At 54.8% G+C, this 15,154-nt stretch overlaps 1 protein-coding gene across 1 annotated transcript; it reads left to right on the top strand.

Annotated features, from left to right (window-relative positions):
• The first annotated feature begins 857 nt into the window (after positions 1-857).
• CX3CL1 (C-X3-C motif chemokine ligand 1) lies at positions 858-11,409 on the top strand. Its single transcript, XM_059152707.1, has 3 exons — positions 858-1,114; positions 6,938-7,058; positions 8,814-11,409. Exons 1-3 carry the CDS (start codon positions 1,045-1,047, stop codon positions 9,919-9,921), a joined length of 1,299 nt encoding a protein of 432 aa, XP_059008690.1. The 5' UTR covers positions 858-1,044; the 3' UTR covers positions 9,922-11,409.
• Positions 11,410-15,154: the final 3,745 nt, after the last annotated feature.

Here is a 15,154-nt window from a genome sequence, read left to right as displayed (position 1 = left end):
CAGAGCTCTGCCTCCCCAGTGGGCGAGCCCAACTCCCTCCTGTGCAGATGGGGAACTGAGACCCCCAGAAGAGGCAGGACTTCCCTAGGGTGCCTGCGGAGTCAAGGACAAATTGTGAGGCCCTGAGTGACCCAGGGTGGGGCTGGCAGTCCTGACATGCCTTGCAGGGGCCAGAGCAAGGGCTTGCTATGGGTGCAAAGGTGGAAAGGAGAGGTAGAGGAGCTGGAGGCCGGGAGACCAGGGCTCTTTTCTGTGTCCTAAACTGTACACGTCCCTGCGGGCCTTCAGTCTGTTCTCCACCCTGATGATCTGGATGACCTGAGGTGACCCTACCCCCTCTCTGGGCCTCCGTTTCCCCATCTGTCCCTCTGAAATCGGGCTGGATCATTCTTCTAGCAAATGTTGACTGACTGGATCGAGCCCCTACTGTTTTGCCAGGCTCCATGCTGGGCTCAGGGATACGTGGGCGAATGAGGTCCCCCTAGGAGCTGGGGCTTCAAGGGGGAAAGGTTGCGGGGGGGGGGGGGTGGTCCTTCATGATGTGGGAGAAATACTTCTTCCAGACCAAAGGAGAGCTTGTCAGACCCAGACTCCAGGGTCCTGAATCCCTCCCGGCTCACTGGCTGCCAGCTCTGTCTACCCTGTCCTTTTGTTTTGTGGCTCACATAGAGCTAGGGCTCCAGGTGCCAGCTCCCGAGGTAGGTGGCCCCCGCACATGCGGGGAGAGAAGGCTCTCTGAATGCTGTCAGGCTTGGTCTAGACTCCACCCCCCAGCCCCCCCCCCCCCCACAGGCCCGAGCCCGGAGCCTGAGCTGGCTCGGTTCCTTGGCAACATCCTGAGGAATCCAGCGCTGCACACTGGCTCCCTTCCTTTCCCCTCCCACCCGCCTGCCTGCTGGAGGCGGAGGCAGAGGCAGCAAGCCCCATTATAAAAAGCCATTATAAAAAGCGACAGAGCTCAGGCAGCGAGGGGACAGCACTTAGCTCAGACACCGGCCCCGGCCCTGCCTGGACCCCCGCGCGGACCTCCACCCGCCCTGAACCATGGCTCCTCCGCCCCTCTCGTGGCTACTCCGCCTGGCTGCCCTCTGCCATCTGACCATGCTGCTGGCCGGTGAGTGGGGAGGACTCCTGCATGAGCTAGGTCGAGGAGCCTCCGGCCCCACTCCTGCCCTCTGGCCCGATACTGGGGAGGGGGCCCCCAGACCCAACCTGGGTAAGGTCCACAGTAGGTCCTTCCGAAGAGTGTGGTGGAGGGGGCTGGGCTCTTCCCTGACCCCAGATTCGGGACTGCCCCTCCCGCTAGAAAGATTTCCAATCTCCAGGGACTGCCCCCTGGCCCAGTGAGCAAGGCGGCTACTGCTTGGCAGCTCAAAGGGGTGGTGTGGGTGGCACAAGGGTGCCAGGCACAAAGGGGGTGTTGGGGGGTGGGGGACCGCGAAGGCTGAGGAGGCTCCTGCGGGGCGCTGGGTGGGAGGCCCTGGCTGACAGTGGGCTGGGTCTCCCTTCCCAGGGTTAATGTGTAACCTGAAACCCTGACTCCTGAGTCTCAAGTCACAGTCAGGGTTTTCTCCTGCCCTGATTTCCAATAGGGGACCTAGGACCAGTAGAGATCAAGGTCACTGCAGATCATGGAGTGGGCTTCTTGCTGTTGCTCTGGTCTGTAGTCCCAGTCTCTCTGCCTGTACCTTGACATGCTGCTGTCCTCCTCCTCCAAGCACAGCTCAGAAAATGCTTTACCTCCCGATACTGGCTCTCCAGAGCCCAGAACCTGTAGGGCAGGGTGCGTTCATCCCACTGACATGATTAAAATGGAGGCCCAGGGAGGTCTAGAAACCTGCTTGAGGACGCAGAGACAGCAAGGAGGGCAGGAGGGAGCCTGGCTGCGTGCTCTCCACCTCTGTGGGCCACACGGCCTCTGAGAACTCTTTTTGAGCCAGACCGTCTCGCACGTTGAGGCTCAGAGAGGCTAGGAGCCTGCCTCGGGGCACACAGCAAGTCTGGGAGGATGAAAATTGTCTCAAGCTTCCAGGACCCCCCCATGGAACACACTGCCTTTTGAGTCCCTCTATGGGGTGAAAAAACAAGCAGGTCGGGGGTGGGGGTGGGTTGCAGAAGGGGCCAAGGGCTCCTGGGTCTGAACCCTGAAGCCAGAGATGTTTGGAGATAGCACTAAAAGACAGGGAGTCAGATGGAGGTTGCTTTGCCATAGCCATGACCCTGAGTGAGGTCTTGCCTTCTTTGGTCCCAGGTGCTGCACATTTAAATATAGTCATTGCTGCTGATGCAGTGGGGCTCCTGTGAAGGCATTTTGGAAGTAGGAGAAGGATTACTTACAGGAAACTGGCGGTGGGTGCAGGGGAAAAGGTTTCTAGGATAAGATGAAGAGGGGATGTTGGGGGGGCAGGGGGACCCTGGACACTCTGTGTGTTAGCCTGAGGCTTTAGGATATCAGGTTTGTGCCCTAATCTTGGTCACCGACTTCGCTGGAAGATACACTATCCCAGCCTCTCTGAGCTTCAGTTTTTGCCTCCTCCTGCTGGCACTTGGCCAGGCTCACCTTGGCTCACACTGTCCTTTGTGGCTCTGAGAGACCCCCTTGGGAGCCCCTGCAGGAGGGGGCGGTCCCCAGCAAGGCCCTGGGGTGGTGGTGTGGGGGTGGGTGGTGGGTGGAGGAAGCGGGGGTTCTAGCTGGTGCAGGGCGGCTGCGTCAGTCCCCAAATGAGGGTTTGCGGGGCTGTGTGAGGCGGGAGGCTCCTCTGCTTTATATAACCAGCCTGCAGAGACAAGTCAGAGCAGAGAATTTTCTCCCAGAGCACTGACGCATTCACTCCTACTCAAGCCCCAGCAAGAAAGAGGGAAAAAAAAAAAAAAAATCCGTTTTAAGCTACTGTAGTCTGCCCCCTGATCAGCCGTGGAGGCGGATGGGGAAAGCAGGGAAGGCGAACTTCAGGAGTGTCAGATCCAGGCCCCCGTAGAATTTAAATAAAAATTCCTCTGTTCCTTCCTTGGTTATCATTTTACGTGTCACAAAGCACTTCCTTGTGCATTTTGTTCATTCATTGAACAAATAGTGGACATCAGCTACGTGCCTGGCACTGTTGGAGGGGCTGATGCGTAAAGATCTTAGACCTCAGAGTGTGGAGAACCAACTGGGGGAAGACAAGACAATACAGAAAATAAATTGGTAAATGATTCGGTCTTTTAGAAAAACAGGCAGTGGGGTGCTTGGGTGGCTCAGTCGGTTGGGTGACTGCCTTTGGCTCAGGTCATGATCCCGGGGTCCTGGGATGAGTCCCGCGTTAGGCTCCTTGCTCAGCGGGGAGCCTGCTTCTTCCTCTCCCTGCTGCTCCCCCTGTTTGGGCTCTCTCTCATTCTCTCTCTGACAAAGAAATAAAATCTTAAGAAAAAAAAAAAAAAAGAAAGAACCGAAAAACAGGCTGTGATTTAAAAACAAAATGAATGGAGAGAGAAGGTTGTAGGAGAGGTGTTGAGATTTTAAGTAAGGGTTAGGGAAGGCCCTTGGAGAAAGGGACATTGAGGGAGGCGAGAGAAGAGCCTTGTGACTCTTGAAGGCAGTGGTCTTCAGTGGGTGATTTGGCCTCTCAGGGGCATTTGGCAAATTTCTGGAGACATTTTTATTATTACAGATGTCCCATCAGTTTTGGTGGGGGGATGCTTAGAAATCTAGTGGGTAGACCCAGGGATTCTGCTAAACAGCCATCATACAGTGCACAAGACAAAGTTCCCAGGACAAAGAATGATTTGGTCCAAAATGTCAATGGTGTTGCTGTCGCGTGAACCCTACTTAAAGGGTCCAGATATTTAAAAATCTTTATTCTCACAACCCCCCTGTGAAACAGATATTATCATGTCCATTTTACAGGTAAGGGAGCTGAGGCTCAGAGAATCTGAGTGACTTGTCCAGGACACACACCTGAGCAATGGCTCAAGCCCTCTCTCTGTCACCTTGCTGAGAGACCCAGAACATTTTAGTCTTCTCCTGCCTGTAAGCCTCTTACCAGCCCTTGAGGTCCAGCCTAAAGGATTTTTCTACCAAGAAGCCTCCCCTGATTATTGGCAGTGGGAAGTGGTCTCTCCCTTGTGCAAATCTCGGCACATTTGGGGGTCTATTCTGGAACATGGTGTTTTTACCTGGTATTTAAGGCTGTTTAGAACACTGGGATGCCTAGAGGCTGGGAGGAAAACAAAATCTGCCATGAAGCAGCTTCAAAATCTCTCTGATTTTCAGCTTCTGCATCAGTTAAATTGAGGTAGCAATACTCCCTTTGCAGGGACGCTGGGAATTAATGAGAGCAGTTGTGCCTGTACTAAGTATACAGTCCAGGACACAGTAGATACTCAATAAGATAAGCTCTGGTACTTTGGTACTCTGGTACAAAGTACTCTGGTACTCTGGGTCTGTCTTGGCTGCCCTTCAGGCTGAGAGCTTCTGAGGGCAGAGACAGACCTCCATCTCATTATGCCTCATAGCACCCAGCACAGGCAAGAGGGAACATCAGCATTTATTGGTTGACAGACTAAACACTGCAAGCTGATGGTGTTTATTGGGATTGAAGTATTCTCTCTAAGCTCAGCACCAATGAGAGAAAGATCTCAGGGTCAAGGACAAGAGAGCCTGGGTCTTTTTAAATACTCAAAGATAATTCAGACAAGTGTTGGCTGAATTAGGAAAGGGATGGATGGATGGATGCGATGGTTGGATGGACCGATGGATGGATAGATGGACGGACCAATGGATGGATGGATGGATGTGGATGGATGCGTAGATGGAGAGGTAGGTGAAGGGGTAAGTAGAATGAGACATTATTTCACTCAATGACTACTTGCTGAGTATCCGCTTTGTGCTGGGAAGCACTGTGATACCAAGACTGACAAGGGCCCTGCCTTCCTGAAATTCATGTGACAGTAAATGGCTGGCTAGAGGCATTATTTCCAATTATGGAAAAGAAACTTCAGAAAAGAAAAACCCCCTCAGGTTAGTTACATAGCTCTTCCCCATGCAAAACCAAGAATAGAGACTGGCCAAGGGTATGCAGGCACCATAGCAGAGGGTGGGACTTTGGGGACAGGCTGCCTTTGTGGGTCTTTAAAGCCCTGCATGTGAGCAGTGGCCTTCCCCACCCTGGGACATAGAGTTGAGAGCACAGACTGACCATGCCTAACCACCCCTCCTGTTCACTGGCAGCCTCCCCCTGGCTCCAGGTAGCCTAAAACTCTTGGAGACCAATCCAGAGGCGGCTTCCTGGCTCTATTCAGTAGGGCCAATGGGAGGGCGCAGCTGAGTCTTTCCAAAGTCCGTCCGGGGGTGGGGAGAAGGCAGGTGAAAGGCAGCAAGGTAACTTTCATATACTGGTTCCTCAGAGAGAAAAGGCAGCCGGTGACTCAGGCACCAAGCACCAGAGTGCTTCTGCCTACCATGGGAACTTCTAGAGCTGCCCCTTGATGGCCCAGATCTCAGAGATCCCTGCAGGCCCCGATCCACCCTTCCGTAGTCAGAGTGGGCTGAGACTAAGAGGAAGCGATGGCAGAGGAGATGGCACATTCTAGAAGGTGTGTGTGTGTGTGTGTGCGTGTGTGTGTGTGCGTGTGTGTCTGTGATGCAAGCACCTGTATTCAGGAAGGCAGAGCATGTTTGCACATCCACATCCATGTAAATGCTTGTGCACAAGCAGTAAGGATCAGCTGGGGCCTCCCCAGCCCTGCCTGGCTGGAGAAGATCATTTAGTTCTCTGGACTCCACTGCCCTGGAAGTCCTGGCCTCTAGAATTTGCAAAACCCTCTGAGGTCTTGCTTCTGCTGCCAAAACCTTGACCCAGAGCTGAAACTCAAGCTCTTCCTTATTTTTTACATACCCCTTTTGAGCTGACACCAAGTCAAATAAATTTTGCTGGACATTTTAGGGGAGGGAGGAAGGAGGAAAAGCAATGCAAACAACTTCAGATGTTTATATGAAATATTTGGGTTCTTGGGGCACCTGGGTGGTTCAGCCTCCGACTCTTGATCTCAGGTCCTGATCTCAGGGCCGTGAGACTGAGCCCCTCGTCAGGCTCAGCAGGGCATCTGCTTGAGATTTTTCTGCCTCTCCCCCTACTTGTTCTCTCTCTGTCTCACATAAATAAATAAATATTTTTAAAAGTCTGGGTTCTCAACTGTCTGTTGAGTCACCCCCCCTCATCCTGTTCTGGGGTTTCTGTCTGGCTCCGGGCCATCCTCAGGCCCCTAGCCATCCTCCTCTGCCCCCCCACCCTTTGTACAAGCCCCATCTCCACCCCTCCTCCTGACCTCTGTCCCCCCAGCTTGCCCAGGGAAATCCACAAATATCATCAGCCTGACAGGGAGGAAGGGGCTGTGTATGTGGTGGGCGGAGGGTTGGGGGGCGTGAGAGTTGAGAAGGTGACGTATTGGGGTAAAGGGAGGGTTGGGGGTGCATAGAGCCATGGGCCCAGAAGGGACCAGAGCCCAGCCTGGTAGGAGAGCCCGTTCCCTCACTTGCTGGCTGTGTGACCTCGGGCAGATCCCTGTCACTCTCAGGCTTGTCCTCCTTTCTGTACAACTGACCAACCAGGACAACATAATTTTAAAAATTAAACCCTCACTACTAACCAGGCAGTAGAAGCTTCCTAAATAAGAATCCATTTTCGTTCATTTTTATAACATCCCTATGAGGTAGATACTCTCATGTACAGGTGAGGAAACTGAGGCATAAAGAGTTGTGGGGGGGGGTTGTTTTTTTGTTTTTGGAGGGGATTGCTGAGGAGGGGGGCAGGGGAGCTGAGGTCAAGGGACTTGAAGACCCAGGCTGTGCAAGGCAGCGGCCGTGGCTTGGATGGTGTGGCTGGCACGAGCTGGCCTGGGACTGGAAAGTCAGATGCCCCTGGACAGTCCGGCTGACTGGGGGCCTCTGTGGGCTCAGGACAGCACCATGGTGTGAAGAAATGCAGCGTCACCTGCAACAAGATGACCTCGGAGATCCCCGTGGCCTTACTAGACCACTACCAGCGAAATCAAGAATCCTGCGGCAAGCCTGCCATCATGTAGGTACTGGCCTCTGGGCCTCTGCCAATCCCCGTCCACATCCTTCTTCCTCATCTGGGCTCCTGCCAAGGGCCTCAGCAAATTGCTCCTCTTGCTCCTGGCCTCCTGGCCCTTCACTGACCTTAATATCTGTCCCCCAGGGTAAAGGTTGGGAGCAGCTTCCTGAAAGGCCTGGGGCCTGGGGCAGCTACTGAGGGGGTGTGTTTCAGGTGACTGTGGAACCTGCTGGATTTCTTGGGGACGTCAAGCACGGTGGCCTCGGAGCAGAGCGCAGGCTCCAGACTCCACCCCATGTGGTGCAAATCCTGGCTTCATCCCTTACAGGGGGCAGGGGTGGCTCTGTGGATGTTATCTACCCTCTGGGCCTTAGTTTCCTTATCTGTGAAATAGGTAGTTGGGAGGATGACAGGGGATAATGCAAATAAGCAGCTTGGCAGGGTGCCTGGGAGCTGTTGCAATAGGAAACGCAGAGATTATTATCCACACTTGACAGTGGAGGAAACAGGATCCGCGTGAGACTTTGGGCTAGTCTACAGACTGGCCTTTAGGCCTGTCATCTCATCAGGAAGTGGCCGGCAGGTTCTTGAAGTACAGGGCTCAGGAAAGAAGTTGTGTGCTTCATTCTACCCACGGTGCAGCTGCTAAGAGGGTTCAGGGGCTAGTGCCCTGACCTCTCCCCTCGCCCGTTGAGGCTTGCTTCCCCCAGACTCCCCCACGTATTTGCTTCTGTTTTCTAGGTAAAGAGGAAGTGGGAAGCCCCAGGGAGGGGGCCATCGCCCTGGGCTACACCTTGCCTCTGGGGCCCTGAAGGGTTATGCTTGCTTCCTGCCCTTCTCTGGCTTCCCCAGCGAACCAGAGCCATGCACCTTCACATGACCTCTCTGAGCCTCGTTTTTCTCATCTGTAAAATGGGGATGGTCATGGTAGCCACTTCTCCTGGGTGGGAGGTTTAAACAGGCAAAATGCCTAACACAGCGGTGTGGAGCACAAGCTCCCGTCAGCTCTGAGCTGTGCTCCTGGCACAGAGCCAGCCACACACAGCTTCGGAGGAAGCTGGAGATTTGAATGGCATTTGGGGTCCCAGCGGGACCCCCATAGATGTGGCCGGAGCTCACTCAGTGTGCTTTTGGCCTGATGATACACACTAAGAGGTAGAGGTCCAGCGGGCAGCCTGTAACTGAGGGAGTGGGAAAGAGGACATTTGAGTCTGTTCCTTCCAGAGAAAGGAGCCCCCCACCCCCAGCTCACCAGTCACACACCTGCCAGCAGGGAGCACCAGTGGACAGCTCTCCCAATCAGAAGATACAGGCCAGAGCCCCCTGCCTTATGGTGAAGACATTATTATTAACATTATTATCATTTTTGGCTGTTACTCTGAGCCAGGTGCTTTACAGATTTTTTTTTTTTTACAATAACACTGAAGTGGGGTGACCAGCTTGCCCCAGTTTTCTGGGACTTTCACAAGACATCCTATATCATGAGGACCCACCCCCCTACCCCGCTCAGTCCCAGCTCTTCCGGGGAGGCTGGTCACCCTACAGGAGGTAGGTCTGCGATCTTGATTTCTCAGGTGAGGACACCCAAGTTCGAGGAGGCAAGCAGCCGAAGCTAATCAGCTCACAGCTTACAGCTCCTGAGTGGTGGGAGCGGGTTTCCAGCTGGGTCTGTTCTCTGGCAGAGCGTTATATATATATGGTGCTTCTACTCCACGTGGCATCTGGGCATCACTGGGTCCCTGTTTTCCTTCCTTGTAGCCTGAGGACGAAAAAGAACAGAATCTTCTGTGCCGATCCAGAGGCGGAATGGGTTCGGAGGGCCATAACACATCTAGATCGCCAGACTTCTGTTCCGACTCGAGATGGCGGCAGGTTCGCGATGCAGATCGGTGGGGGTGAGACCAGGACCACCACGGCCACCGTGGGAATGGACAGTCCTGCAGTCACAGAGCCCAAAGCCACCCAGGAAAACAGTGGCCAGGAGACACAGAGCGCCTCGGGGACTTCCCCAGAGCTGCCAGCAGGAGTGGCTGATTCCTGGGGGACCAGGTTCCCCTCCACTCCCAAGGCTCCAGACGGAGGAGCGCCAGCTGGCTCCCAGAAAACTGAGTTTTTCAACGCTGCTGCCCTCACCACCGCAACATCCTGGCAGAGTTCTGCTGCCTACAAGCCCGGGTCAGGCCTCTGGACTGAGGGAAAGGCCTCTGAGGCCCTCCCCACCCAGACCTCCCCCACCCAGGCCTCCCCCACCCCGGCCCCCTCCACCCAGGCCCCCCCCACCCAGGCCCCCTCCACCCAGACCCTCCTTACCCAGGCCCCCTCCACCCAGACCCTCCCTACCCAGGCTCCCCCTGCCCACATCCCCACCATTTCACACAGAGCCTCAGAGGACAGTGTTGGCCCTGAAAGCCAACCTGTGTGGATCACGGGAAACGATCCCACGCCAGAGAACCCTCTAGAGCCTGAGGAGATGGGTCCTATTTCAACTCACACAGATGATTTTGGGGGGCCTGAAGGCACTCCCCGTTTCTCCACCGTCCCCGTCTCCTCTCAAGGGGTTCCCAGCAGGGAGCCAGTAGCCTCCGGTAGCTGGACCCCCAAGGCAGAGGAGCCCATCCATGCCACCATGGACCCCCAGAGGCTGGGTGTTCTCATCACTCCTGTCCCCGACTCGCAGGCAGCTACCCGGAGGCAGGCGGTAGGGCTGCTGGCCTTCCTCGGCCTCCTCTTCTGCCTGGGGGTGGCCATGTTTGCCTACCAGAGCCTCCAGGGCTGCCCCCGCAAGCTGGCAGGGGACATGGTGGAGGGGCTTCGCTATGTCCCCCGGAGCTGTGGCAGCAATTCCTATGTCCTGGTGCCGGTGTGAGCTGCTCACCTGCCTGCCTCCAGTTGTTCGACTCAGACAGCTGCCTGGGGTCCCCCGTCCTCACACCCACTGGTCCCCAAGGGCCTGACCTGAGCTGGGATGATTGGAGCAAGGAGGCAGGATCTTCCACACGCAATGGCTCCCGGCTCCCGGACATAGCCTAGGAGGCCCCTCTTGACCACTGTTGACCCCCTGGGGACAGAAGTGGTGGCCTGTGCAACTCACCCTAATGTCCCTAAGTCAGGAAACTTCTGCTGCTGGCTGGTGAGAGGTTCCCTTTGACACCGTCCCAGACCCGATGAGCAATTATTTATTGGAAAACGCCCAGATCCCTCTGGTACGTCCCCAGGTGGCCCACGGTCACCCCATCTCACAAATGAGCCTCAGGCCAGGCCCCCTCTGCCCACTCCCTCAGACCTCCTCATGTCTCTTGGTCCCGCTGCAGTCGCCAGTCACCCCGGCAACCTGCGGTGCTATCTCCCCCCAGTCCCCTGTACAGAGCCCACACCCAGCCGGGGACCTGTCTTTTCTTGCATGAGCCTAGTGTGGTGTTCCCTCTGACGGCTCCTGGGAAGACTCTGCCCTCCGTTAGGCATTGTGGGAAGGGGACATGAAGTGACCTGGTGGCTTGGGTGGGTTTTCTTCTCCCCAACCGATGCCATGCGTTGGCGGAACCTCGGCTGTGCGTCTGAAGGCTGGGGTACTCGTGCCCGGTTTGCCACCAACCCAGCAAAGCATTCGTACCTCTGCTTTCCCGTCTGCACAAGGAAAGAGACTTGGCAAATGTGTGACAGTAACCTGTACCCTGACGGTCCTCACTCACTGCTCCAGACCCGGTTTCCCACACCCGGGTTGTAGTCTCACAAAAGAACACCTTAGCCTGTCTTCACCCATTGGGGAGCCTGGCACATTGGTGGGCCCTGTGCCTTGCCGGGGTGGGGGGGGCGCCGAGGGGTGTGCATGGAAGGGATCTGAAAGCGCAGGTCCTGCTCTGTGGGGAGGAGTCAGTTCCGTGGACCCCCCTGAGTGGGGACTAGGGTGGGGGGTGCTTGAGGGGCAGGTCCATGCCCAGCTTGGAGAGCAGCCCTCCCAGCATCCACCAGGCTCGCAGGGACCTGAGGATAGCCCAAGTGACATGGGACAGGCTGAGGAGGAGGGAGGACCCTCGAGGCTCCAGGAAGGCTGAGGTGCTCAAGGGGAAAGGCCCCCGGGGGGTGGGGAGGCAGCAGGAAGCAGCCCCATGCCCGGGTCCCCTGTTTGCTGTTTCTTTCCTGTGACCTGGCTTCCCCTTCCCCGTCTCTTGCTCTCTGAAAACACTGCTGTCCCCATACCAGGATCTTCCCTCACCTTCCTGCCCACCACAGGCAGGGCCAGGAATTTCCAGGACATTTTTCCACAAGATCAGAATGCACCACTGAAACCTGAGGTTTCATGTTTACCTCTGAAAGACACACCATCCACGGGGGAGGGAAGTTGTGGGCACAGAATCAGGGTTCCCTTTTTGGCTGCTGGCCTCACCCCTCAGGGTCCCTGGGGGCAGCACCCCACCTTTCTCCGTGGTCCCCGTGGGTGACCCTTGCCCTCCTCCACACAGGGAGCCTCCCACAGCCCAGGGTGGGTGACACTCCACAGAGAGATGCTTAGAGGAAGCAGACACAGCTCTGGTCCACAGAGCGGGGCAGCCACGTGGGTCCTCCCTGCCCTCCTGCACCCCCTACTGGGCATGACCTGGGACGTCGGGGCCTGGCTCTAGTGTGGGGCACTTCCGACAGCTCAGAAGGCTGGCAGCAGGTCTGAATGCACTTTTTTGGGCTCCTTGAGGTTGGTGGGAGAGCCTTCAAGGCGTGGGGCCCCCATGACGGGGTTCCCCTACTTTTTGTGAGAAAGTAGCTGGGAGCAGCTAGTCCCCCTTCCACGGATTTGATTAGTTCCCCCAAGCAGGACATGGGCATGGACAATTTGGGGGGGAACTTCAGAAGGTGTTGGTTGATCCTTTTGCTTTTCCAACCCTATCACCAATGTCTGTGCCATTTTGTATTTTACTAATAAAATGGAAAAGTCTTGTGAATCAAATAACGTAGCTTTTTCTGAGGCAGGCTCAGCAACGGGAGCCTCAGGGGTATTGGAACAAGGAGGGGCCAAGAATCTCTGGGTGCAGTCTGCCTGGGGCCAAGTGTGGGAACTTCTACAGTCATCAGGAGAAGCAGCACTGGGGATGGGGTGAGGAGGTTTGAGCCCCTGGCCTGGCTCTGTTCAGCCCAGCTGTATGACACTGAGCAGGGCCTTTCTCTCTCTGAGCTGTGTAAAATCAGATGTGAGGTTTCTCCTAGTGGCTTCCACCCCTTACAGGAATCAGAATCTCATATGAAGCCACCCCTGCCCTTCCCCATACCTTCTAAAGCACCATCTGAGGGGCCTTGGTATCACCATTAGCGATCTGATGACCCATGGGAGCAAACTGGGCCACATTGTCCTCTTTGCTGCCTTGACTCACTGTTGGTCCAGATAAAGATCAAAAAGGGATTATTTCTCAAGGGGCTTGGGTGTTCATAGATATGACCTAAACACCCAAACACTAACCTCCTGGTGGTCCCCAAGTCCTCCAGTGTCCCAGGGTGGCATTAAGAGCTGCTATGTACAGTTGTGCAGGTTGGGAACTGCAACAGGGGGCACAGGCAAGTCCAGGCTCTTATTACAGTATTTCGTGGATCCAAAGGTGTGCGTTTTTTCCACATTGGGATATCTTTGGGATTGGGATTTGTCTAACAATCAAAGGCTTGTCATAATCGACAGGGCGGGCCGCAAGCAGCAGCTGCCTCTGGAGATGGGGCCAGGCAGGGGTGAAACCGCCGTCCTCTAGCATCCCCTCCACCCCTTCATGCTCCTGGAGCCGATGGCCATGTGAGGTGCCATTTATGATCACCCTTCTCTTGTTTGTCTTGGAGCAAGGATATTTTTGTCTCAGTCTGAGTCTCCACAAAAAGTAGGGCAAGGGAAAACAGATCATGATGGGCACATGACTTTGCTTCTACTCTGCTGGCTTCCTCCTTCATTTTACTACCTGCCAAACCCCATAGATATGTGGGTTTGAGGTTCCTGTGAGAGTCTGCCCCTGAGTAAGCTGTAAATTCTAGTATTTTCCTTAGCAGCAAGCCACAGCTCTCCTCATGCCCCCTCCAACCCATTTCCTCCTGCTTTTGGCCATTTCCACCCTCAACAAGGAGCTCAGAGATGAGGTCACAGGCCTCCAGCTTCTCCCCAATCCCCCTGGAACACCACCAGAGGTTTTACAGTGAACTTATGTGTCTCTCCTCTGTTGATTTTTTTTTTTTAATTTAAGATTTTTGTTTTTATTTATTTATTGGTCAGAGAGAGAGAGAGGGAGAGAGAGAGAGAGGGAGAACACAAGCAGGCAGAGCAGCAGGCAGAAGCAGAGAGAGAAGCAGGCTCCCTGCTGAGCAAGGAGCCCGATGTGGGGCTCAATCCCAGGATTCTGGGATCATGACCTGAGCCGAAGGCAGAGGCTTTAACCCACTGAGCCACCCAGGTGCCCCTCTCCTCTGTTGATTTTTTTTTATCGCATCCTTAAGGTTTGTATTCCTCATGCTCTACAAGAGGATGGAAAGTGGGAGAAACCTGTATGTGGGCTCAGGTCAGGGCAGTTCCCCAGGGATCCTGGAGCGGTCCATGTTCTCTTGCTTACAGGGAGCCACGCTCCAGTCCAGGTGATGCTTATTCACATAGAATTTGCTGAAGACTCAGAAATATTCAACTGGGCTGTTGGGTCTCTGATCTACCATCAGCCATCAGCACCATCGGCGGATAATAATAGTCAAGGCTTATTTAACGTTTACCCCGTGCCTGGTAGTGCGCTAAGTTCTTTGCCTAGGATGTCCCCATCTTAGCGGTGAAGAAAGTAAGGCTCTCAAAGCTCATGTGATTTGCCCAGGGTCACAGAGCAGAGATGGCAGACAGGATGTGACCTGGAGTCTTTCTCCAACACTTGGATTTTTTTTTAAGACTTTACTTATTTATTTGACAGAGAAAGATGAAACACAAGCAAGGGGAGGGAGAGAGGGAGAAGCAGGCTTCCCACTGAGCAGGGAACCCCAGGCTCCATCCCAGGACCCCGAGATCATGACCTGAGCCAAAAATCAAGAGTCAGACACCTAACAACTGACGACTGAGCCCCCGCATCCGCCGCACCCTGCAGCACTTGAATCTTAGCCGCTGTGGCTGAAGTTATGAGCCACAGATTTTTTTTTTAAATATTTTATTTATCTATTTGACAGAGAGAGAGATCACAAGTAGGCAGAGAGGCAGGCAGAGAGAGGAGGGAAGCAGGCTCACTGCCGAGCAGAGAGCCCAAAGTGGGGCTCGGGGCTCCATCCCAGGATCCTGAGATTATGACCTGAGCAGAAGGCAGAGGCTTAACCCACTAAGCCACCCAGACACCCCAAGCCACAGATTCTTAAAAGTATAGATGCCCGATCCCACTTCAGAGCTACTGTACCCAGACTCCAGGGGTGGGACGGCTGAGGTCTGCACCTTGAGGCTGCTGCCCCTGCCCCCACCCCCTTTCCTCTCCAGCCTACCCCCCTTTGCCTGGGACTGTCCTCCAAATTAGGGATTTGGCATGTAGCACACCCCCCCCCACCCCTGCCACCCCTGCACCAGGCCCACCCACTCCATCCTCCACAAGGCTTGCAGGGTCCTGTGGGCAGTAGCTACCTACAGACTCCTCACCCTCTGCCCTTTCTTTACCACAAGTCCCCTTCCCTCCCCTGTGCCCTCTGTACATTCCCCGAATGGGTGAGGCCAGGCAGAAAAACAAAGAAATGAATGGCCGGGAATTTCCAGGGTGAGGCTGAATAATGGGGCCTGGTAACTGCTCGTGTGTGTGTGTGTGTGTGTGTGTGTGTGTGTGTGTGTGTGTGTGTTTGCGCCATGCATGTGTGCCCTGCTGTTTCTATGTGTGCAGGACCTAAGGGGACCACCACTCGTGTCCCATTCAATTCTGCTTAGTCATATGCTTTCCCGGAGAAAGAATGTTGCAACTATTGGGATTTAAGAAAAGATCTAGTTCCAGGCTGACTTTCTCAAACTCACTGCAACTTCAGTGGTTGTGATGAAGTTCTAGAACCTAAGTGAGGTTCAGTGGGCTGAGGTCCGGAGCCGATGACCAAGAAAGAATTCTTGAGACATATTTGGTGCAAAATGGTGGTTTATTAAA

Source organism: Mustela lutreola, chromosome 16, assembly GCF_030435805.1.
Source record: "Mustela lutreola isolate mMusLut2 chromosome 16, mMusLut2.pri, whole genome shotgun sequence".
Lineage (NCBI taxonomy): Eukaryota > Metazoa > Chordata > Mammalia > Carnivora > Mustelidae > Mustela > Mustela lutreola.
This window is presented reverse-complemented; position numbering and strand designations above follow the sequence as displayed.

Coding starts and splice junctions, on each gene's coding strand:
- CX3CL1 (XM_059152707.1), top strand. CDS start 1,045: ATGGCTCCTCCGCCCCTCTCGTGGCTACTCCGCCTGGCTGCCCTCTGC. Junction 1,115..6,937: donor TCTGACCATGCTGCTGGCCG/GTGAGTGGGGAG, acceptor CTGTGGGCTCAG/GACAGCACCATGGTGTGAAG. Junction 7,059..8,813: donor TGCGGCAAGCCTGCCATCAT/GTAGGTACTGGC, acceptor CCTTCCTTGTAG/CCTGAGGACGAAAAAGAACA.